The sequence below is a fragment of the Cyprinodon variegatus genome, unplaced genomic scaffold (genome assembly GCF_000732505.1).
Source record: "Cyprinodon variegatus isolate N-32 unplaced genomic scaffold, C_variegatus-1.0 Scaffold368, whole genome shotgun sequence".
Classification (NCBI taxonomy): domain Eukaryota; kingdom Metazoa; phylum Chordata; class Actinopteri; order Cyprinodontiformes; family Cyprinodontidae; genus Cyprinodon; species Cyprinodon variegatus.
Window position 1 is genome coordinate 153,271 of NW_015150821.1, and position 26,015 is coordinate 179,285.

A 26,015-nucleotide genomic window follows, 5' to 3' on the forward strand; every position below is an offset into this window, starting at 1 on the left:
TTCCTCTGAGCTGTCTTTTGTAAATTCTTCAGTTCACATTTGCTAGTTTCCTGCAGATTAAGGTTTACTTTAACTTAAAAGTTTTAAGTGTCTAACTGTGTTGATGTGGATAACTATCCGCTGCAACAATAGCAGCTATTAAAATGTATAAAACATAGAAAAAGTCTTAAATCCATTTTTTCTTATCTTGAAATCGCTGTATAAACACTATGTGCACATTTTGGAATATCTGGTAAATATAAAAAACTATATTTCAGTATGGAACTTTTAGACATTTTTTTCAAGTATAATCATCAATGAAGAGGTTAGGTTGAGATTTCCTATGGGGTTTGCCTAGCGGAGGCAAACAATAGAATAGAACAGGGTGGTTAATTGTCAAAGTTAGTTAGAAAAGAAAAAAAACTATGAATTATTCATGATTTATTATATCTGAAGTTCTTATTTGTTTTAAAGGACAACATGATTTGACAGTATGGCTAACTAGTACGAGTTTTTCCCCCATTGGATTAGCTCTTTTTTGGTATCTGCTTTTCTATTTATCATAAGAGAAAACATCTTTCATATAAATAATTTTAGAAGAATATTCCGTAATAATATTATATTGATTATAATAAATTATTTACTTACTCGGAAAGTTGAAGTTAGAGTGAACATGAAGTTAATGGCAGTAATAATTACAAATATCTTTCAGTGATAGTCAGGGGCAGAAACTGGGAAGAGACCCAACAGGAGAGGAGCGTTTCAACCTGTAGATACACAAAGAAAAGAAGCAATTAGAAAGATTTTATTGTAATGAATGAAACAAGTGCTTCGGCACTCGGACCCCGACAGACCACACGATGCTGTAAGTCGACGATCTTGGATGCATAACTTAGGAAGAGGGTTAACACAACTGAATGTGTCCATAATTCTCTTCAGGGTTGCTTTTCAGCTGCTATAAGTGATTGACTTTTCCTCCTGACGTGCCCTGTAATGTTTATTTCTATTTTAACTCTCTTTCCTCCAAAGTGTTTTTAATTTTGCTTCCAAGGTGTTTTGATCTTTATTATGGCTTCATATTTCCACAGACATCCTTATGTTCTCGCATAAACTAAACTCTGCAAAATGTAAAAGTATTGAAGAGGATTTTCACGAATTTTTGAAAAAGACCCACTCCCTCCACTTAAAAAAAAAAGCCAACATACAACCCTGTACCCGCTCCCGAGAGGGAACTTCTATTTAACGTGTACGAGAGCATGCATGAGCCCATTTCTCCTCGTGCACGCTCTGTTTAAAAGTTGCTGTTCTCATAGCTCATAAAAGCTTACTGTGCCCGAATGTCCTCCCTAAATCACTCTATCACTATAGAGAGCGGGGACTATATAGTGGACTTTATAGTGGAGTGGAGATAGATGAAGTTGGTCAGTCTGTAGACTGCTGGTTAGCGAGACGGTATGCTGAGCTTCATGGGGAGATCCAGTGGACTGCGTGAGCTGATACTAGAGCTTCACTCAGGGACCTGGAAGTGCGCAGTGCCTGTGCCATATTTGTAGTGACAGCGGGTTGCTGTGACATCATATCCCATAATGCTTTGCGGTTAGAGCTCTCCACGCAAAGTATTCCGGGATATATCTGACTCTTCTGAGGCCTTTCTCTTCTTCTCATACACTTCGTAGACACTTTTTCTCTTACGACCCTCAGCCATTTTCAAAGAACCGCGGTGAGAAAGGTGACCTTCATCGGGGTTTCCGCGGGTCATTAAAAATCATTAAAAGTCATTAAATAATAATTTTTTTAATTAAGGCCTTATTTGGCATTTTATTTCATTAAATGTGATTATTGTGGCATTTAAAATGCTTTCTTTAAAAAAAACTTCTTCCCGGCAGAGAAAAAGCTAGAGAATGGGAAAATGCTAATTTCAACAAAAGTATGTGGAAAATGAGGAATTCAGGACTGCAGTCTGTTGACGGGTACATATTGATGGCATTAAAATTATTTCTAAGAGCATTTAAAGAGCATTAAAAAGCATTAAATTAGAGTTACTCACTCCTGTATGAACCCTGTTGAATGACTGGCTGAAACTGTAGCTCACCACAGACATACGCCTGAAAGTGTTCATATGCAGAAAAAGATTGCTAACTGGGGATGAGCACGTAAGATGGCATTACATGTTATCACCAGAATGATGGACCGCTTATTTAGATGATCCACCCAGAAATAAAAGATCGTCCTCTCTACCTTTCATGACAATGACAATAATGCTATGTCCTCTAGCAAAAATATTTGGTTCTTGATACACTTGTAATTTTCTAAGTTTAATCTAAGTTTGGACAACATATGCATTCCAAGTTGCAGTGGTTACACTTTGATTCATGTTTTTCTGTGTTTGCTAGTTTATTGATTTCATTTTTATTTTGAGTTGTTTTCTTGTTGTATTTGAGTTCCTATGTATTTCTTTTTTAACCCTCTGCTGCCCTCTTGTGTCCATCTCTTTCCCATAGCTCCCTTTTAGATTTTTCTGTCCACACCTGCTCCAAATCAGTTGATAACACCAGTCTTTATTCTGTTTGACATATATACTCCTTCTCTTCAGTTCAGTTCTACGTTCAGACCGCGCGCTAGAGGCAGCAGAAGCAGCTAGTTTACATGCAAAATCAATGGTTGAAGCGCATCAAGGCGCAGCAAAAGGTCCTGCTGCACATTTTAAACAGCAGGGGCAGTGTGTCTGAGCAACTGAATTATTTGGTTTTCTGTATTTCATTATTTAGGATTTTTGCTTCTGTTGCCACCTTTTGGATACTTTTGGATTTTAAGTCTTCAAGAAACCACCTCAGCTTCCGCCTCTGCATTTGGGTCCTCTTCAAACTGCCATACAACCTGACAGTATTTAGGTAAGAAACAAGAAAAGACTTGTTGGAAGTTGGTGAAATATTTTAAGTGCTTTAAAATATAGTATTTGAATTGGTTTAGATGAAGGGAATAATGTGATCCACAGGCTCACTAATGAGTTGGTTATCTTGGGTAATGAATGTAAAATTAATAAGAAAAGAAATTAAAATGGGCCAGTTCTAATTCTGACATTTCTGGGTTATCTAATAATTTTAGCCAATTTAGGATTTAAAATTTTTCCCTTCAGCTTGGCTTCTTTGTGTATTATCCCTAAACGTCTTAAAGTTCATACATGTGGTTTTACCTATTATTCTTTTATCTATAATTTATATATATTGCTGACAGAGAGTTACCTTGATTTCCATATACATCCAATTTTTGTTTAACAAAAACAACTAAACCAAAAGTTACATCTAACAACATGCAGTTGTGCTTGAAAGTTTACATAACCTCCTATTAAAAAAATTATAAATTCACACCATTAATTCAAATAACACAAAACTGAAAAATGTAATTATTAAAATACACTATACACTTTTATTTAGTAAAATTTCTATTTCTTTTACTTTAATTTAGTATCACATTTTTCAGTTGCAGTTTTTTAACTGGCGGCTGATTGTTTTCTGTCTTAAAGAAAGGGTATGTAAACTTTCAACTGCATGGAATTTAATTTATTTAACACAACCTAAAACACCATCTAAATCAGTTATATGAACACATAGCTGTCTCTTGAAAGAATTTGTTAAAAGCAATTTTATAAAATTATTTTATCTGATGATGACCCTTTAAAAGGCACTTCAAATAGCAAATTATGTATACAGAAAAAAGTATGATAAACTTGCTGTTTAAACTAAAGTTTATGCACTGAATAGTTAAGCTAAAAATATAACACACATAGAAAATAACTACAAATTAATCTAAATCAAGGATCATGAAATAAATAAATAAATAGATGGATTAGAAAAAAATTTAATTTCTAGATATATGTCAAACTTTACTGGATCCCTGTGAGATATTTACTATGGTTCTGCATCACTGTTGTCGACCCTTCTTTTTTCTCTTAATTATCTGACTTTGTTTTAGCCTTTTTGGTGTTGTGTAAGAAGACTCAATATTCTACTCTTAATGGTGCTATTGTGAATCCCCTGACAAGCCCTCTAATTTAATGCCCCATGACACTGAGCATCAAAGCTCTAGTGGAAACAGAGTTCTTGGAAACACATTTTACGTGTAAATGAAATATATTTCACTTGAATCTGTTGTAACATCAGTTGACTTCTAAGGAAAATGCAACAATTGCAACATGATGAGTACAATGATGGCCCTTTCTCTGATAATTCTAGACAAAAAGATCAATACACAACTATGTAGTTCTTATATATCTTTCTTTCTTCAACTTTGCACATGTTAGTTTCAAAAATACAGCTAAGAATGATTAATCAGTAGGGAAATTTTAAAAAGTCTCTTCCAGTTATGTATTTCACCAGAAAGATGCAGATAATTTGGCGAAACAATGTTACCCAAAAACAAATAATGTTTCATGTATTTGGTCTTTTAGATGAAAAGGTAAAAAAAATGAATGCAGCCCAGTATTGAAAGGTATGATTTCAAATACTGTGGCAATTGTGTTGTGCTTAAAATGGGCAGATTAATTGGTCTTTTTTCCTTTTAAATAAATAGGACTTCATGTGGCTTTTAATACAGTGTCTAAGTATTGACTAGAGTGGGGGTTAAAAAAAATGCATTTCAAACTTTATCAATAAAATGGTGTTGCAAAACTTTGATCATATTACCCCCTTGTCACCTTGCATATTTAACATTTTGTGTTCACCTATACCATTGAATCCCCAAAATACATACATCTGGTAAATGCACAAACAATTTAAAAGGGGGCAGAATAGTTTCGCTTGGAGCTGTAAGACAGGGAAAATAGTTGAAATTTTCTGAAGGGCCTCTTGTTAAACCTGCCTTCCTAACCCTGAACTGGGCATCTGACCTTCAATCATATAGGTGGTCATGTGCTCAGAGGCTGACTTCCAGCGAAGAGCCTTCATCTCAACATTATTTTTTATGTATTGGCTTGAGCTTGTTTTTTCCTACCTTTATGGAGCCAATTTAATTGGTTTAACTGTATATGTCTGGAAAAAAATAGATCACTATGTTGTTAAATCTCTAATTTAAACCTTCCACTGTTATGCAGATGCCTCCAAGGTTTAACTCCCTCTTAAAAAAGCCAAGGGCTTCTCCTTTTTTCATTGTTCATACCGGTATATCTCAATGATATAAAGTCCTGGATGGCCTCAAACTTTTTGAATTTAAATGAGCAAAACATAGATATTGGTTCTGTGGCACAATATGTTTAGCCTGTTATCACAAATCTGATCTTAAAACTGATCTTAAACTTGAAAGCCAGATCAGGATGGTTGTCAAATGATTTTTTTTCATTGAGGCAGCTAGCTAAAGTAAAACCATTTATAGCGAGGCAGCATTTAGAAACAGTGATCCATGCATTTGTATTGTAACTCTTAGGCTGAATTACTGTAACTCACTTTATCTTGGAGTTAGTGATGCATCTATCAGGCGCCTGCAGGCTGTGCAAAATGCTGATGCACGACTTGTAACTGGATCTAAAAGGTTTGAGCACATTATCCCCATATTAAAACTTGTTTTAAATTTCTCTTGTTTAAATCTCTTAATGGTTTGCAATTAAGATGCTGCATTTGCGTACCCTATCCGATCCCTAAATTCTGCAGACCAGAAGCTCCTTGTTGTTCCTATATCCAAGTGGAAACAATGAGGAGATCGTGCCTTTGCTGTAGCAGCTCCAGTTATGGAATAATCTGCCCTTGGTTGTCAGGCAGGCATCCTCTATTTCAGAATTTCCGTATCTTCTTAAAACACCCCACTTTGCTGAGGCATTTTGTATATCCTGAGACCTTTTTTTTTATTCAACTTAATTTTTTATCTTCTGTTTTAATTACTTTTCATTTGAGCTACTTTAACACTACTTTTAATTCTTAATCTTTATTTTAGCTTGTTTGTATTTCTCTGTCTATTTGAATTTTACTGTTGCTTTCAATTGTATGTGCAGCACTTTGATGACCTTTGTTTTTTTTAAAGAGCTATATAGATAAAAGGGTATGGTATGATATATCCTTAATGATAATTCTTAAAAACAAAATTCTACATCAGGTCTAGAAAACTCCCATTTTATGAGCAGGTATAGATAAAGTACCCAATACTGCATAGCAGTAAGTAAGTAAATGTTGCCATTCAAGAAGTTGTAAAAAGGTTACTCAACTATATAGTATATACTGTACACTTGTCTGACCTCCAACTGCCACAGCGGCTTCAAGCTTGTGTAGAAAAAATAACTTTCACTTTAGCATGTTAATTCATTCATCCATTCAGTGATGTTACTCATGATGGGCAGAATCAAAAAATGTACTTAGTTATTTAACATTATAATGTGACCTAAATAAAAGTATAAAAAAGGTGGAGTAAAAGTAGATTTTTCTTAAGTAAATTAGACTGAAAAATCAGCTAGTTACCCCTGTGAATGATTCTGATGGGACACTAAGCTTAAAGCTAATTTTAATTCTTTTTTTTTTTTTCATTTTTGGGGAAGGCGTGTGACTCGACCACAAGGAACAACTAAACATCACATTATCATCTGCTGCAATTAAGTGGTTGTACAACATAATAGCTCCTTCAGACAGATTCCTGGTATTTTTTCCAGATCTTGCTGCAACTCACAGCCAGGCTTGTCAGGTGACCATCACAAGACCAATGTCTTAATCCTCTTCATCCCTACAAAAGCAAGAATGCACATTAGAGGCGTCTTAATCTGCGTGTAACCAGTTGCAACACGCCGTGCTTTGGCTTTAACTGCTTTTTCCAGAGATTTTAACTTTATCACTGAATCTAATTTGAAGATACACAGCAGCAGACCGTGGTTGAGTGAGATTCCACACTCCTTGGGGGGGAAACAAATTGACTACCTCACATCGACCACTTGATCTGCAAATTGATTTTTTTTAACATGTCATTGGAAGAAAGAAACAGGTTGAACATGAGGACCGTGCTGCTTCTCTGCATTGTATCTTTGCTTCTCTTTGTTTACCCTGCAGAGGGGCAATTTCCTAGAGCTTGCTGTACAGTGGAGAGTATCAGGTCTAAGCAGTGCTGCCCTTCTCTGGGTTCAGATCCTGCCAACGTCTGCGGCTCTCTGTCAGGGAGAGGAAACTGCAGTGCTGTGCGAGTCGACTCCAAACCCTGGGGGGGACCCTACAGACTCAGAAATGTTGATGACAGAGAGAGATGGCCCACCAAGTTCTTCAATCAGACTTGCAGATGTAATGGTGAGTGAATGAAATAATGTATGTGTAAACCATCACAAACACCTTAAATTGCAAATATTTTAAAATTGGCTTTTTGTGCTTCAGGTAACTTTGCTGGTTATAACTGCGGTCAGTGTAAGTTTGGTTGGACAGGTCAGAACTGTGACCAGAGAAAAACACCTGTGCTTCGGAAGAACATCCACTCCCTAACCAGTGAGGAGCTCCAGGAGTTCTTAGATGTCCTGGATCTGGCTAAGAACACCATCCACCCAGATTACATGATTGCCACACAGCACTGGCTGGGCTTGCTGGGACCAAACGGGACTGAGCCACAGTTTGCCAACATTTCCATCTACGATTTCTTTGTCTGGCAACATTACTACTCAGTCAGAGACACTCTTTTAGGTAAATAAAAATTTTGATATCTTTAACAATCAAAATCCTATTGAATAAGGTGATCAAATTACAGTTTATGGTGTTTAGAAACAGACATAACTGCATATGATGGGGCTAGATGATGCATTATCTTTAAGTTTATGTTTAAGCTAAGGTACTAATTATAGAATAATAATAATTCATACATCTGTAGGAAAGCCCCCTGCTGAAATCTAGAGTCAGGGCTAATCCTTTACAAGTGTTCTTAAACATTTAGTATTAACTATATTTGTATCAACTGAACTGATTTTTAGTATTTTGTGTAGAGCCATATTATAAATTATTGGATACCATGCTTGTTCTAATGTTAGTTTTGAAAATATATATAATATACTAATTTTCCTGCAGGTCCTGGTCGCCCATTCAAAGCCATAGATTTCTCACATAAAGGTCCAGCATTTATTACCTGGCACAGGTACCATCTTTTGAGCTTAGAAAGAGAACTTCAGGTAATATATGTCTATCTGTAGAAATACAACTTAATTTTTATGTAAAAAAATAATAATAATATTAAGGATTTTATTATTGTCTCTTACGGCAGAGACTCACAGGTAACGAGAACTTTGCGATTCCGTACTGGAACTTTGCCACAGGACAGAGTGAGTGTGATGTGTGTACAGACTCTCTGCTTGGAGGCAGGAACCCAGAGAACCCTTTCCTCATCAGTAACCAGTCCAGATTCTCCAGATGGGGGATAGTGTGCAACAGGTCAGCAAAACAAGGGATGGGAAAATACTGTGCGTTTTATTGGAAGATGAACACCCCCGAGCTATATCATTTAGAGATGAATGCTTTAGTGCAAGACAACTTCCAGGGAGAGGAGAACTGGCTAAGCTATGACATTAATGTTTAAGCCACAGCATGGCAATTGTATCACGTTTTCCAGATTTTAGACATTAGCCCAACAAAAACATAGGTATTTAGTGCTCTGGAATCCAGTGGTACAGCTTTGTTAAGTCAGATTTTCCAAAAAAGTTAAAAAACAATCCACTGGACGTTGTTTCCAAGTTTGAAGACATTTCTCTACCATCCAGAAAGCTTTTTCACTTTAAAATGTCAGAAATTTTGTTGAGTTCAAGGCTTTATAGAGTTGACCAAAAACAAAGCCTTGTTTTGGATTCGAAAACATGCAAACTGAACCGGACAAACGGGTACGCCCCTTAGGAATGGGCAGTCGTTTGGGTTCTTTGTTAGCCTGCAATACCTGATACCTGTCTATGTCTCTGAAATTGGGTCGTTAGGGGGAATTGTTGGCCTGACTGAACAAGCAAGATGTTCTGTTCAACTGTATGGGGATGGGGGTTGTGATGATAGTGGGAAGGAATCAACTTTATTGCTGAATTGTAGTCTATAAAGCCTCAAACTCAACGCTATCTCTTACATTTTGAATTGAAAAAGCCTCCTGGATGGGAGGCAAAACGTCTTCAAACTTGGAAACACATACCAGTGGATTGTTTTCTTTTACTTTTCTGGAATGACTTTGAGCTGGATGACTGAGAATCTTTACCAGCAGAAGTCAGAATTTATATAACACAATAAATAAAGAGCAATGTAATGTAAAAATAAATTTTAAAATGTATTACCAATGAATCTGAACTTTATCATATAAGTATTTATAGATCCCTTAGATTCACCCTTTGTTGCAATTTCAGCTGTAATTCTTTAAGGCTGTGTCTCTCCAAATGTTTGGGTCCCAAGGCTAAATATCTTTGGGCATACTTCTTTGTAAAAGACCTCAGAATCAGTGAAACCAAGGGAATGAATCAGTAAACATCTGATTTTAAGTGTGGACTTTATCTGAACCATTTATATAAATAATTATGCTTTGCTCTAAGCCGCTTTATTATGGTTCTGTGAGCACATTTAGGGCCAAGCAGCTCTAATCTTAAGAGTTTAAAGCCTTTAAAATAATTTCAAGGATTTCTCTGTTTTTCAGTCATCGTTTTATTATATCTTATTTATTCATGTTAAAAAAAGATTTGGATGACCACATTAACACTAAATAAAATTAAATATGTTCTAACATGACAAAATACAGAAAAAGATCAGGCTGCATAAGTGCTTGTTCAATCAAATGCAGGTCTCAAAAAACAGGTCTTAAAAAATACAACTAAAGTATTACAAGTTTGTCCATTTTGTTATGAAAAATGTTAACTCTTTATTTTCTTCTTCTAGTTTGGACGATTACAACCGCCTGGTGACTCTTTGTAATGGCACAAGTGAGGGATTTATTCAAAGGGGGTTGGTAGGAAGAACAAACATGTCTTTTCCTACCATGACTGATGTAAGGAGCTGTTTGGGAATTAGAGACTTTGATAGCCCTCCATATTTTACCAACTCCTCCTTTAGCTTCAGGTAAAAACAAACACCTTGTTTCATAAATGTGTTTGAAGGCTAGAAACTCACTGCAATAATGTAAAAAACAGTAATTGATTAATTTGCTTAAATTGAACAGAAATGCACTTGAAGGGTATGAAAAGCCAGATGGAGAACTGGATGACTCTGTTGACAACCTTCACAACCTTGTTCATGCTTTGCTCAATGGAACCAGTGCTTTGTCCCACTCTGCAGCCAATGATCCCATCTTTCTGGTAAAAATTCAATTGCATAGCATTAATCAAAATAAATTAGGATTCAGGCCAAATAACAATTCTGTTTCTGTTTTCATTTTAAAGGTTCTTCATTCTTTTACCGATGCAATTTTCGATGAATGGATGCGCAGGTTTATTCCATCCAACGCCACCTACCCAGATGAAATGGCCCCCATCGGTCACAACAGGGACTACAACATGGTTCCTTTTTTCCCTCCAGTCACCAATGAAGAGATCTATGTCACATCTGATCAGCTGGGATATTCATATGCTATTTCCCTCGATGGTGAGTAAATACTCAGCAAACAAGTTAAACATGATTAGAGGGCCATTTTTCTTTGTACCTGAATGTTCACTTATTGTGGCAAGAGATTTTTTCTTCCTCTGTGTTCTTTAATGGGTCCTGCATTAAGCTCAGTTGTGTTTTATTACAATTTCATTAATCTATTTAATTTATAAGGCATATTGGGTCAAGCAGGTGTTGAGAGAATTTGGTGGAGATAAATCCAGCTGTTTAGAGCATAAAACTGCTATAAAACTGAATATGGCTCCATCTCTGTCAGGGGAGTCGATATGTGGTGCTGTCAATCAACAGACAACTCCAGAATTTGATGACATTTTATCATTAATAAGTAACCATAACATTTGTTAATTTTATCTTTTTAGTTGTTTAACTTTATTTTGTAGCACTTTGACATAGGCCATTGTTGAAGTGCACTATAAAAGGTATTTATTATCATCAAATTAACATTTCGAGAATATTTATTTTCATTCTTAGCTCCAAGTCCTTGGCTTAGATCATCATCTTTCTTTAAAGCCACTCCTAAACTGTCCAGTTACGTACATATTCTTTTTCATTTTATTTTATTAGATCACCTGCAACATGCCGACTCATTGAAGGCACAATTTTATTTTTTGCAATTTAACACACCTTTTAAGGAAATTAACAGTTTATTGATGCTTGAATAATTCATTAACAGTTTATAGAAATATTTAAATATTAATTCATTATATGTGCTAATAGCATATATGATCTTATCCTTTTTATTTATTACAATTGATAGCCCTGGGCGTGCAGGTGGTACAGTGGTTGGTCCTCAATGCTGGCGACTGGGGTTCGATTCCGGCCTGTGGTCCTTTCCCGCATGTCACTCCCTCTCTCTCATAACCCCTTTCCTGTCAGCCTACTGTTGAAAAAAACAGCCACTAGTGCTGTAAAAACTAAAAAAAAAAATGAGATAGCCCTGTTTGTGGGGCTTTAAGTGTTATAGATAAGGTGGTTTGTTAACAGATGAGCCAACGTGCGGCATTTACTGTAGCCAATCAGCTTTACAGTCTATCTGATAACGCCTAAAAACTATTTAAATGATTATTTTATTCAAAATACATTTCATTTGAAAATTTTAGGCTTTACTAATTAAATGTATAGTGGGGGATTTTCATAAATTTTGAAAAGACCTGCCATCTTTTCAAAATAAAAAAATGCACATGCACAACCCTGTACCCACTACCGACTACTGGGGCCGACAGTGACGTTGGATGTAGGAGTTTGCCCTGAAATCAAAGGGTTGACTGTTCAAGTCCTGACTCCGACTTTCAGTGTTGTTGTGTTCTTGGGCAAGACACTGATTTGTCTACTGATGGTGGTCAGAGGGCCCAGTGGCGCCAGTGTATGGCAGCCCTGCTTCTGTCAGTGAGCCCCAGGGCAGCTGTGGCTACATTGTAGCTTGCCACCATCAGTGTGTGTGTGAATGGGTGAATAAATGTAGTGTAAAGCGCTTTGGTCAAGTCTCCTGACTTGAATAAAGGCGCTATATAAGTACATGCCATTTACCATTTACCGATAGGAAACACTTATTCGTGCAAGAGCATGCACAAGCCCATTTCTCCTCATGCACGCTCTGTTCAAAAGAGCTTGCAATTTTTCCACTATGTCGGACTTACCATGGGTAAGTGTAAAATGTGAGAAGCATGTAGGATGCCCTTACATAAACATATCACCAGAATGATTGACAATTAGGAGCACCACTTATTTTGATGATCCACTTTGAAAGATAACATCCTCCACTATAACTTTAATATATCACGCAGGGAATGATTTTTGACCAGGTTCAGGGACTAAATATTGTTATTACCTTATCAGCACTGATTATCGCAACTGAGCAAAGTAATCAAATTTATCAAAGATGAAGTCAATATCATTGATAATGTCCTTAAATGTTACATTAGGATTATTGATCACATACTAATCCTGCTGGACATGTAAACTTTTAGTTTTTCTGTGTGTTTCTCTTTTCTACAGATGCAGATGAGGGAGCTGTATTTGTACTTGGCTCCACGTTGGGAGGTGTCTTTGTTGGTCTACTGGTGCTCCTCCTTATCTTTGTGCTCTACCTGCGTCAGCGTAAAAACAGAGGCTTTGAACCGCTGATAAGAGCAGATTTCACAAACAGAAAGTACACAGAGGAGGCCTAGCTTTTACCTGTGGTTCCAAAATGAAATCCCAGCGCTCAAACGTACCTCAGAGCAATGGAGCTGTCAGTGTATGATGTTAGAAAATTCCCAGTCCTACAATCGAATGAAAAACCTTACCTTTAGTTTTTAAGTTTAACCATTAAAGAACATTTATCTTGTGTACAGTGCCTTGCAAAGGTTTTCATATGCCCTTAAATATTGTTAAATTTCATATTTTAAAACACAATCTAACAAAAACCAGTTCAAACCAACACAATTCATTTATTGAAAGAGACAGAAAATTATATATGGATCTAATTGAAGAATGGTACTTTCTAACCCAAATGTGCTTTAATATATATTCCATGGTAGCTGTGGCTATGTTTTCAATGTTGTTCTTCTGAAAAAAATGACAATTTTTTCAGGCTTTTTATAGACTTTCCCCCCTATTTATTTAGCAGGGGTGTAAATCACCAGCTTGATTATGATACAATGTTCTATTGATTTATTGGGATGATGCTAGGCTGTTTGCAGATATATTACAGAACAATTTCCATTAAAGTCAGTTCTCAAGTCCACGACTGATTTTAAGTAATATCATTTGACCATCTAACACAACAAGCTAAAGTATGATTTGACCATTTTTAATCCAATCTGTAAAGCAGTTGTTCCATTAGCAGATTCTTAGAGTTGAGCTGTTGATCCCTACAGCTAGATTGGAGTTACCAAGGGGCTGTTATCTACTGTTTAGGAAACACTTTCGTCAGCTATACCTTGGTAGGCTTGTAGTTATCCCAATCAATAGATTTTTATATAACTGAAAATGCTTGATAAAATGTTGAAAACTTAGGATATTGTTCGATAAACGATAAGTTCTTCCTTCTTCTTCCTGATGCAGATCTTTTTTCTTTGTAAAGTTCTGTAAAAGAAACCTTTACAAAACTGCTGTGTAGGCTTATTTATTAAGATGCATGCTGAATATATATCTTCATACCCGACTCATGATTGGAGTTTCTACACTTGATTTCAATAATAGGCATCAGACTGAATGGATTTGAGTGCAAATCAATGCAACTTTTCAGATCATTATATGTATATAATTATTTTTATATAGATCTTTATGTATCAGTTTTATTCCACTCCCCAGTTCTACATTCTGCAAGTTGCTAATTCTAAAACGTAAACAAAAGTTTGTGGCAACATATTGAAAAGCTTAGGTGGTATGCAAAGTTTTGGGAGGCACTGTAAAAAAGTAAAATGTCAAATTTCTTTTTAAAAAATATCTTTAAAAAAAAGTTATAAAACTCAGTATTCTGTAAAAAAAACCAAATCAGAATTAATTCTCAAATGTATTAAGACAGAAATGCAATCATCTTGACCTCAGGGTTAATATACATTATGGCATCTTTGCTCAACTAACTCTTTACCTCTAAATGAAGAATAAATATAACTGTGATTTATAGGATTGATGTAATTCCACACTGGATGAGCTGTTGTTTTAACTTTTATTGCAGAAATGTTACAAATTCAATGATTAAAAAAAAAATAAAACACAAAAAGGGCATCTTGTGAGATCAACATTCAGAATAAAGAATCATGTTCATTAATAAGCACTGAATATATTCTCTCTGTTGGTGTTCCTGCACTGTGGATTTAAAGAAGTAGCTCAAAACAATATTGAAAAGCCAGATAGATTTTCTTTAATATTTGTGAAGGGGAAAACATAGGCTAATTCTGTGGATGTCTACGCTCAGTTGGCCCTCTGGTTATGAACCTGACAGGCTCTCAGGGAACAGGGATCCTACATCCAGACATGTTTTGTCCGCGCCCCTCAGCGGTGCCAAGGCCTCTCACATTCTGTGTAAGTACGCTCTACTGAGGAGCTTCACTGAAGCATTCAGGCCTGTCGGGTCCCCACAGATTCTCATTTCACAGGTGACTGTGGTCGGCTTCAAGCCTGTCTGTGCTGCAGACATAACCATTCAAGCTTTCCAGATAAATTCAGGGAGTCTTTCTTAACATTCCCTGTCACCAATGTGTGCTGTTGGCCGCTTGCCTCTCTTAATAACTCCCACACATCCTACAAATATGGTAATATGTGTTTCTATGTTCTTTTCAAATCTGTAAATCTGTTTGAAGGTGGTTTTTTGACTTTTCTTTTGCAACAGTGCCCATTCAAAATACTAAAACAGTTACACAGTAAGCACTTTTCTTTAAAAAAAAAAAGGCAAAAGTTCCAGTAAATATGAAACATGTTTGATATGTTATTTAAATATTTGGTTACTATTGTGTAAAGTATTCTGAGGAAGCAGCAGAGAACAGGATAGACTCGTTTGCTTTGAAATGATATAGATTTTACAGCAGAACAGGAGAACAGATTTGCTCTTTTAAAGCAACACCAACTGTAGAAAAACCCACTTTGACTTAAATTGATAATTTATTCTTGAGAGAATATTTAAATTGCGTATTTTAATTTATGATGGCAACTAGAAATCTCCTAATCTGAATTTCTTGCCAACCACTAGTGTTAAAAGGGTTGTTCAGATGTCTGAAATGGGTTTCTGTTGAGAGATTATGAACAGTCAATAACTTACCTGCTGCAGATAGTTCCATTAGTCCTCATTTTGATAAAAATAGATTACATTTGACCAAATAGGTTAGTAAAAATACAACTGAACATACTTATATATATATATATATATGTTCAGTTGTATTTTTACTAACCTATTGGGGTTATATATAATCTATTTTTATCAAAATGAGGACTAATGGAACTATCTGCAGCAGGTAAGTTATTGACTGTTCATATATATATATATATATATATATATATATATATATATATATATATATATATATATATATAAAACTAAAGTGCCTTCTAATAAGTATTAAAGAGCCTGATGTTATATTTATTGGCAACTGTAGAAATTATTTACAATAAAGACTGCATTGGTCCATGGTGTACTGAAATTGCACTTCATTACTACATCTTTTGACATGCTAACGGTCTGATGGTAAAATAAACAATAAAAACAATTAATAATGGTTTTAACTGCTAAGTTTTTTTTTTATTCATTGTTACTTGGGCATAGCTATATTCAAATGTGTGCGTACATGAGTGGCATTAATTTTTCCAAACCACTTTGAAGAGAACAAAGGAATTTCTTACATCAGGAGCTTAAGCTTATTTCCTTGTGACATCAATTAGGACTCTTAGATCAAACACAAGCTGTTTTATCTTGAAAGAGTTACAGTATTTTGCTTTGTAGTTGAGAACCCGACGACTGCTGTACTTGCATCTGTGCACTGGCTTGCTTTTGGCTGTTGTATACTATATACCATATTATACTACTATATACTGGCCTTATTATGCATAATGTGCACCGGCTCACTTTAAATCTAACAGTAAAAGCTGAAGGTCCAGATCTTTACTGATTTAAAGGGGTAGATTATGCTGAGTTCTCTACCCCAATTTCTGTTGGCAATGCCTCTAATCCTGCTGCTGGCTGGGAGAGAGTCCAGGTTAAGGTTTCTAGATAGAAAAAAGGCAAGTACTGAAGCTGGACCTGAATACATTCTGTAAATTCTACCAGGTAAACATAATCAGGAAAAAGAAAAAAAAAAAAATATATATATATATATTTTTTTTTTTTTTTATTGTAACACGTTCATTGTAAGCTCGGTAAAGGTAAAGTAAGAGTTTGAGTTACAAACATATTGATCAAGCAAATGCCAAGCAGCTAAGACTGTTAAATGACATGATCATTTATATTTGTTATATACAGTAGTAGCCATTCAAAATATCCCCACTTTCCTTGATTGGCCCTTGGATGCTTCCCTAAGATTCCCTTTTTAAACATCAATCTTTGTGCTAAAATATTCCTCCTGTCATGATTTTTGGTCATGTATTTCAGTGAAAGGGTGGACAAAAAAAAAAAAAGCATGCCCAGGAGAAGGAGGGGGTCACTGCAAGGGCTGGAAGTTGGCTGACATTCGGCTGGAGTTTGAATGGGAAGGGCCATTCTGAATGGCTGCTACTGTATAATTTTCTATACTATATTATAACTGTGTTTGATTAAACATGATTGTGAACAAATGTATGTATTAAGTGTGACTGTAGATCAAACTATTAGGAAAACAAGCTATTAATATGGATACATTTCGAGTTAACCTGTGTGAACTCACATTAGAACTATTTCCAGTGAAGGATGAACTAACATAACACTGGGTTGTATGGATAAACTTAATCTGTAATTTTCACTGTTTGTGTTATCTAGAAAGTCCCTTATGTGCTACAGGCAAGAGAAGTCTTCATAATACATAGCCATAGACCTCTATGTAATAACAATCTCAGTCAAGTGTGAGTTTAGTTTAAACCTTTTATTCTTGTTTCAATAACCCTATGATATGATAGATATCTACTGAAAGTTATTGGCCATAACCTCTCACCAGAATCCCACTTAAACGAATGGAGAGAAATCTCTTATGCTGGCAATGAAAGACCAGTAATTACTCACTGTCAACCCAATTATAGATTGATCAATCAATAATTTTAAAAACAATTAGCATTTAGCTCTCTCTGGACTCTTGAAAAAAATGGTAACAGCGCTCCATAATAAAAAAAAAAAACACCCCTTTTAATGAGTTATTACACGCTGTACACTATTAAAGCTAACATAAGAACCTAAAATTATGGAGTTAAAACATTAAATGTTAATCCTAATCCTGGAAGTTTTAGCAAAAGGCCACATGAAAAGTCTCTTCAGATTTTGCATAAAACAATATGTGTATTTCTCTAAAAAAACAAAACAAAAATAAAAACATTTAAGTTGTGACAAAGATAAAGATTTTTTTTTGTTCCTTTACAAATCAATAATTGATATAGTGTTATACATAATCAAATTTAAACCAAAGTGGACATGGTTCCTGAATCCATTTGCACTTAGACGGTCATTTCTTTAAAATATATTATCAAACATTTATCAGCTTATTGTACCTTTTTAAGGTGCATATTTAGACCACATCTCTTTTTTACATTTTCTTAAGACAAAAAAAAATTTGCAATAAAAAAAATCAAAGTGCACACTATAGTTTTCTTTCTAAATGGAACCCTATGTTTATACTTGTGACATGTGAGAGAAATGTAAAGATTTATAAAAAAAATCTTTGAAGCAAAGTTTGTTGGATCCACATCAGTTTTAAAAACTGAAATGATGCCAAAAGATATAAGTCTAAGGATGCCACTGCATGATCTTTGGAAAAGTGGAAAATCATGATGTGAATGGCTACTCTCTTTCTCAGAGCAGAATCCTGCACCATCAAAGTGGGTAGCCTGCTCTTTGCTTGACTGTAGCTCCAATGTGCCTGAATACAAAAACTGCCGGAGAGGAGAGGAAAAGGAAAACTCTTCAGTCCATAACTAGCTTGTTGCTCCAGCATTATCTCCATTGTTGGTGCAGAGCTAGTGCTAAGACAGCCAGCATGGTTGGCAGGGCTATGGGAGGTGCAAGGTGCACAGCAGAGTCCTCCACAGGCCCGCTTCGGTCAGCTCTCACCACTGGGGTTTCGGTAGCAGCACTGTACATGTCTGTAGTGCAGCCCTCTGTGCATCCGCTTCCACTGCCTGAGCCGCTGCCTTCATCGCCTGAATTACAGGAGCAGAGCAAAAACCCAAAAGGGCACATCAATGCATCATTTATTCTCAGAGATAGAGAATTCAAACTTGACATTTAAACTTGTTTAAGATTTTGATTTATATGAATTAATGTGAAAAATGGTCAATAACTGTTTCTTCTAGATAATGTGTAATTATCATAGCTCATAAACTGAAGTACTTTAGTTTAAGTAAATAAGAATTTCTAACCTATAAAGTAGTCTAACATATTTTTTCTGGTAAACAGTTTTTGTTTTGCATGATTTCTGTTGCAACTTTCTGACATAACCTTTAGGTTTTGTGTTTTTAGTTTAAAAAATTCCACCGGGATACATTACCAGTCAAAATTAAAATTGGTTGACACAATCTTTATACTAATGACAATCAGCTGCAGTGGTCGTTTTTCCATTTAGTGTTTGCAAGTTTGTTCCATTAGGCATTTTATGGACAGGTCTCAGTCTTTCCTTTCCTTTATCACCCAAACCCTGTCATCCAGCAGGTTATAGTCCCACCTAACTGGCAGCACAACTCTTAGAACTTAATCTTTTTAATCAATAAAACTTCTGTTCCTATTAGATGGTTTGATGCTTCATTAAAGTACCTGAACTCAATTTTATATAGGAAAGCCTGATATATTGCCTATAGATTTATAGCGTCTTATTGTGATTTATTTAATGGTTGAAATCATGTGGTTCTTATGTGTAACAATAGCTGTACTTTACTTACTATTGTTAAAGCTATTAAAAAACAATTGTGATTAAAAGGAAATGGAAGCTTGGCATTTTTTTCAGTAAATTAGTAAAGCAATGTAATTTTGCTAGAAGTGGGCAGAACATGCATGATTACACGTTTCTCTAATAAGAAAATGGCAAGGGGAGCTGTTCAAAGAAAGAGTCGTGTTTAAGTTGTGAGTCAGAATATTTTTATATATAATATATTTTTTTCCTGGAAGCATATAATTAAGGTTGGAAGTAAGGTTTAATCTATCTAGATAATTTTCAAAAAGGAACAACAGGAATGGAGCAATTGCCTCTTAAAATTTATTTAGCTATTTGTTTCTACTCTATATTTTTACTTTGGTGATATGATGAGAAAAACACGTTTGTGCCTGCGGTTTATTAAAAGGTACAACTGGAAGGTTGTGAGTTTGACTACAGCTTCTTGCTGTCACACGGCAATAGATTTAACTCTAAGCTGGCTCCTTATCTGCATATGGATGTTAAAATGAGTTAACATGGCTATAATGTAAAATGCTTTGATTATAAAAAACAGAGTTTAGTATATGATAAATCCAGTACATTTGCTAAAAAACATAACAGTAAATTATTCTTACTGCCATCAAAACCTTAAAAAACCCAGCTTTTATTGATAAGAAAAGAATTGTATGGGTGCACTACCTTATCATGGGTATGTTTAAACATGGATGCTATGCGTTTCTACTGGAAAAACACAGTGCAGCCGTGTAAGATATGTTTTAAATGTTCCAACAAGCAAAAAAAAAAAAAAAACAAACAAAAGAAAAACAGTGTGACAGCTGCCTGAAGCAAAGCAGAAAAAAAAACATTCAGACTCATTTGTCTACACAACAAATCGGGTTAAGAACTTACTTGTGTCTTGAAAGTAGATGTCATTGCCATTGTATGCATTCCTTAGTTTGTTGGTCATCACCCTCAGAGCCATGATCTGTTGACGGATGAAGGTGTCAGGACGTGTGATGTCGACACCCACCTCAGGATTATTTAGCTGGTTAGTAAGGCCATCCTTTTGGACTTCAGGGAAATACCTTTATTGAAAAAACGCAATTTAAAAAAGAAAAAAAGATTCTACCGCATTAGTTTCAAAAAGGCAGTTGTTATGCAAAGACATCAATCAGAAAGAATTATCATCAGAGGCTTTAGGGAAGCATGAAACAAGTGCTTTTTTTTAACCCAAAATTGAAATATGCATCTAATTTTCATACAGCTGTTTGGGAAATGGCGCTCAAGGGTTACAGCATATATAAAAAATAGGAGTTTGACCCCATAATGTCAGTTAATGAACTGACATACTTGTGAGGTATTTCTCAAGGGAGAACTGTGTCAGCTGCCTGCTCTCCTGCTGAATAAATAGGCACCGGGTCGCCATGTGATGGAATTCTACTAATCATCTGACACAACAGCATTTGTTTTCTCATAAACTCCGATCACTCAAGCTAAGTACCTCTGAAATGTCCCTGAATTTGAAAAGGTAACGGTTTTGTTTGTTCCCTGACTCATTCAGGCTGGATTAGTAAACAGTGCCTTTTTAAAAGGTATACATAGTTCTCCAATCTCTTCACGTTGCAGAAATTTAAAATGCTGTTAAAAAATCACAAGAAGCACAGTTTGCAGTGATGCAGAAAATGCTTCATTCAAACAAACAAACCAAAAAAAAAATAAAAAAATCCCCTATAAATACTAAAGCTACATGCAGCAGAGAGCTGTACATGTCATCCCCACAGTAAAACATGGTGGTGCGAATCCTTTTCTTCAGGGAAATAGAAGCTGGTCCAGGTCAGTTAGAAGAGACAGAGCAAACAATGAGCTATTTAACAAACAATGACCAAATGTTTTAGGCGTAAGAAGTTGATCAAAGAGCTCACATGTTTTAAACATTTTTTTATGTTCATTACTACTATAAAATGGTTCATGTTGATCTTTTCCATTAATGTGATGGAAATACTGTACAATAAAGTGTTTATTTTTAACATGCCAAAATATAAAAGAAACTCTCTATACATACTTTTGCATCAGAGAGGGCAGTAGTTTTTTTTTCTACATAAAGAGAGAAGATTAGGAGTTAACACTAAGCTGGTTAAACCTACAGAACAAATAGAAAATGGTTCTCTAAGAATGGATAACATAAATATTCCAACTGATATCTAATATAATAAAAGAAGAATACAGTAATATACTAATACATCCTGATTTTAATTAAACACCTCTTGATGAAAATATGCCAAGCTCCCTGAAGTGAAACGGCTTCCCCCTTAATTCTAAGATCAGACTACTTAACGCCAGGCAGGCTGAACGGACTTTGGACTTTTAAGTAACCTTTTGTGTTAGCCTGCATTAAGCTCCTGGGCAGCATTCCCCTTACCTGCCCTTGGTGTGTCCATTCCAGCAATTCTCCTCACTGGCGTTTCCTGCAGTCACTCTGTCATCCACACATATTGCCTCAGGCAGGCTTGACCAGAACTTCTTGGACAACTTCAGTTTCTCTTTTATGTCCACAACCTAATAAAAAACAAATGCTTTTAGACAAGTCTAAAAAGTTTTGACAAAACAGAAATGTGCTTGTTATTTTACTTAAAATATTTCAATTATATTTCAATTATACTTAAATATTTGTCTAATATAAACAAATTCTCAAAAACAACAACAACAACAAAAAAAACAAGTAAATCATCACTTGGTTTATAAAAAGCAACCAACTACCTGGGTACAAGTAATTATAAATAAATCAAGAAAGTGTTTATGAAAACAAATTGTGAAGTGTGACCTAAGGCCATGAAATTTGCATGGAGCCTGAAGATGTATAAAAAGAGAAGAAAACAACAACAACAAAAAAAACCCCAAAAAAAACAAAAACAAAAAACAAAAACAAAACAGGGCACTCTAAAAAAAGGATCATTGAATATTTCCCTGAATACTAGTCATCATACTAAAATGACTGTGTAGCGATATGGGAAACTGATACAAAATACAATACATTCATTATACACACAGCACCATAAAAACATAAAATAAAGTCGGACAACTTTAACAACCAAATTTTATTTATTTATAAACAAGGTAAAATTGAAAAGTTCTATTCAAACTGAAAACTGCTTAAATTATGGACAGAGCAAGTAATGCTGTACATTTAATGCCAGAAAAACAAAACAATTTATTTCACTAAATATTTCAGAAACATAAAAAAACACATACAAATGAGGAAAATGACTGAGTAAACTCTGCAATACTATATTGTATTTTATTATTATATTTATTATTTTTTATCATTATATATATATATATATATATATATATATATATATATATATAAAAAATAAAAACTTGTTAAAACTGTTAATTTACAGTCATTTTTACTATTTCTCAAGGCTGCACTTTTAAAAGATGAAATTATAAAGTGAGCTGTTTCCAAACGAAATTTCTTTTTGTTTTACACTTGTGTAAACAAAATGACAAATACAATCTGTTTTAAGTCTAAAGTCTATAATCCTCTTTATTTACATTTATTAATCATTTTTAACACTGGCAGAATATGATACAAAACAATTTTCATTCCGCAGATTATCTATCAGTTTCAACACAGGAATGTGGCTTGACTTTAAAATGCTAATATTACTGTACTTATAATCAGAAGAAATATACAATAAACAATCAGTTTAAAATTTTATCTGCCAGAATTATAAAAATTTTAGAGTGATCACATTTACTACAAAACCCTAAGATCTAAACAAATAAGTATATAGTGCATAATACATACAAAATAATAATAAATGTCACTTTGTATTTCTTTTTTTTTCATTTAAGTTGCATTTCAGTGACATGCATTGTATAGAGTTTGTTGTAAAGGAATGTACACATTATAAAAGTATGCATGATGAATAAAGTTGGAGAGGAACCGTAAAACATTTTCTTTTTCAAATCCAACCTTGAACAAGCAGGAGATGCATATTACATATACGGTAATCCTATTGTTTTTCATGATTTTCTTATCTCAGTTTATAGAGTTTAACTGACATAATTTATCTGCTTCAAATGTTATGCCTGTTTATTTATTTTTTATATTTACCAATTCATAATTTTTTTTTTATTCATTCATTCACATTCTTTTTTCATATCAAAAGCCTAAATGTCTTAGCTTCCCAGTCAAATGTCTAGATTTAATTCCAAGACATCAAACCTCTTAGACTCCTTGAGTTTAACTTTTTCTCCTGTTAACTGAATATTTGCATGATAAAAAGTAAGACCATGCAGGCTTGAAGCAATAATTTCAGCTCGAATGTCAGACCTAAATGGTCCCTTTGCATCCCAGCCATGTGACAAAGTCAGATATCGTTCCCTGACTTAAGCCTGTTGAACTCAAATCTTTCATCAAACACATAGAATTTGACATATTTCAGTGCAGCTGAAGGAAAGCGTGATAGCAGCAGGTTGGCCCCATTATCTTTTTCCGTCTGACTTGCTGTTGGCTTACGTGAAATTGTGGTGAACCTGAGCAGAACATGAAAGGTGCTTCACTGCCTGTGTGACGCCGCTGTAGGCCCTGACTCTGCTTTTGATGTGTTAATCCTGTCACACTGATGCCAAAGCACTTCAGCGGCTCTGATACTGCCCAGAGGGGTCAGGGCTGCACTCAATGCAAGAGTTTTGACTGGCAATGTTTGACTAAACCTCACACATTAAGTTTAGTTTCACAAATAACAGAGATTCAGAGCTTTACTTTGGCATTTGTCGAGGTGGGTGAAAAGTGTGACTTTAATATGGAGTGACTCCCATTTTAGCAATGCAAATATTTGATTAGCACATATGTTAGGCACAGTTGCAGGAAATAAACCCTTAACTTTTTCAAATTATTTATGGATACAGGAAATATATCATTTATGTGAAGAACTAACATAACAAATATTAGTTTAATTTTAGATTCATTAGGCACAATGAGTAAACTGCAATTTTTCAACTAGCTCAACAAAAAACAGCTGTTTAAAATTGAACATTTAAAATTTACATTTAACATTTACATTTAACATTTAAAAGGAAACCATTGAGATTAATACAAAAATAACTGATTTAGAATGCTGCAAATATTTGTTGCATTCAGAGGAATGAAATAAATTTGCCTCTGGAAAAAGTCTGCCTCTTCTGTCACTGCTAGTTCCCTCAATGATGCGATGCACCAAATAAAACACTAGATGGCAGTGTGTGGCTATGAAATGAGGATCTGAAAGCAACAAGACTGGAAGAGTGGAAATAAAACTAATAAAAAACATATCAAAGCAACAATCTCTTTGCTAATGACATGAGACTCCAGGTAACCTTAGATCAATTGCATCAAATTGTTGTATGCGGAGGGAAACACATTTGGTTAAATGCATCTAACACGTTCTTAGAAACACGACAGCATAATTTGTCTTTGCATGTGAGGGAGAAACGTATTACGATCTGCTATTACAGCACTGACAGCTCTGACATCCTCATTAAAATCACAACAAGGATCACAGAAGACAACACCTCCCCCTCTCCCTTCAGACCAGGATATTACTCTGTATTTGTTTTCATTGTTATCCTACCAAATGACTGTTATTATGAGAGCTGATACTAAAGATGGCTTTGCTCTATAATAACGATTGACAAGGCAGCGGAAAGAGAGTTCACTTCCGAATCACTGCCTGTATCTGAAGATGGGCACATTTTCAGATACAGCTCTTCTTAGGAAATGTTTTTTTCTTTTGTAATTTTTCTCCTATTTAGAAAATTGTACAGGTATATAGAATTAGAATTTTATAATATTTTTTTTTCTGTAGCAAGACAATGATCCAAAACACAACATGTTCCCCTTAATTGCTAAAAAAACATGCCAATACAAAACAGAAATAACCAAGTTTTAGAGGTGGCCTAGTCAAAGTCTCTGTTTGAGATGAGGTGGATGGATCCTATAGAACAATATAGAGTATATATAGTTAGAACAATTAGAGTGGGAAAAAAATTCCTGTCAAAGACTTGTTGATCGCTGCCTGAAACCCAAATGGCAGCTGCTGTAGTAAAAGTTTCCACAGCCATTTGTCGGGTTTAGAGGGAAAATGATTTTATTTCACAGAACCAATGATTTGTAAAAGCTTTTGCTCTCTTAAATAAAATCATAATGTCACATTTTGATTTGTTTAATGATTTGAAACATAGAAGTGTGGCAAAAAGAATAAAAAATAGAAGAAATCTAAAACAGTTTTAAATTCAATCTGCTGTATCCATGTTTTCTCCTTACTAATTCTACATTAGCCCGTTTTACCAAGTGGATTGTGTCTGATTCAGTTCCCTCTGCTTTCTGCAGTTTGTTATGAGGAGCCGTTGCTCTAGATAAACTAAATGTTCCTAGAGATTATTTCATGATTTTCTTTTTATAATATTCATAGACATACACCTTTGGAACAGGCAGTTATGCTATTCTAATTGTATTCAAGCAGTACTGATATAACACAGTCACATGGTGAACTCAATAAGTGTAGTTGTTATTTTACTATAATTATCCTTTTCTCCATTTCTAAACATATCGTTATTGGGGACATATACCGAGAAATAATTTTAAAAAAGGCATCCCTCCAGCCATTTTCTGTCACTCTTAATCCTGGTGGGGTCGCAAAGGGTGCTGGTGCCTATCTCCAGCTGTCAATGGGCTAGAGGTGGGTAACAACCTGGACAGGTAGCCAGTCTATTGCGGGTCAACACAGAGACAAACAGGACAAACATCCATTTATGCACACACTCACACCTAATTTAGAGAAGCCAGTTAACCTAACAGTCATGTTTTTAGACTGTGGGAGGAAGCCGGAGGACCCAGAGAGAACCCAAGCATGCTCAGGAAGAATATGCAAACTCCATCCAGAAAGTACCCAGGCTGGAAATCTAACCTCCAACTTTCTTGCAGCAG

General features: G+C 35.0%; 2 protein-coding genes across 3 annotated transcripts in view; one reads left to right on the forward strand and one right to left on the reverse strand.

Moving 5' to 3' along the window:
* The first annotated feature begins 6,730 nt into the window (after nucleotides 1–6,730).
* dct (dopachrome tautomerase) lies at nucleotides 6,731–14,409 on the forward strand. Its single transcript, XM_015386418.1, has 8 exons — nucleotides 6,731–7,229; nucleotides 7,314–7,613; nucleotides 7,992–8,092; nucleotides 8,185–8,351; nucleotides 9,819–9,998; nucleotides 10,099–10,234; nucleotides 10,319–10,520; nucleotides 12,537–14,409. The coding sequence occupies exons 1-8, from the start codon at nucleotides 6,911–6,913 to the stop codon at nucleotides 12,707–12,709; spliced, it is 1,578 nt and encodes a 525-aa protein (XP_015241904.1). The 5' UTR covers nucleotides 6,731–6,910; the 3' UTR covers nucleotides 12,710–14,409.
* Nucleotides 14,410–16,353: 1,944 nt separating this feature from the next.
* The window catches only part of gpc6 (glypican 6), a 126,213-nt gene continuing 116,551 nt past the window's right edge, over nucleotides 16,354–26,015 (reverse strand). For both annotated transcript variants that reach the window (XM_015386419.1, XM_015386420.1), the window contains 3 exons: nucleotides 21,462–21,598; nucleotides 19,952–20,127; nucleotides 16,354–18,335 (listed from right to left, as the gene is read on the reverse strand). In XM_015386419.1, coding sequence (XP_015241905.1) covers nucleotides 18,130–18,335; nucleotides 19,952–20,127; nucleotides 21,462–21,598 — 519 coding nt within the window. In that variant the 3' untranslated portion in view covers nucleotides 16,354–18,129. The remainder of the gene's footprint in view (nucleotides 18,336–19,951; nucleotides 20,128–21,461; nucleotides 21,599–26,015) is intronic.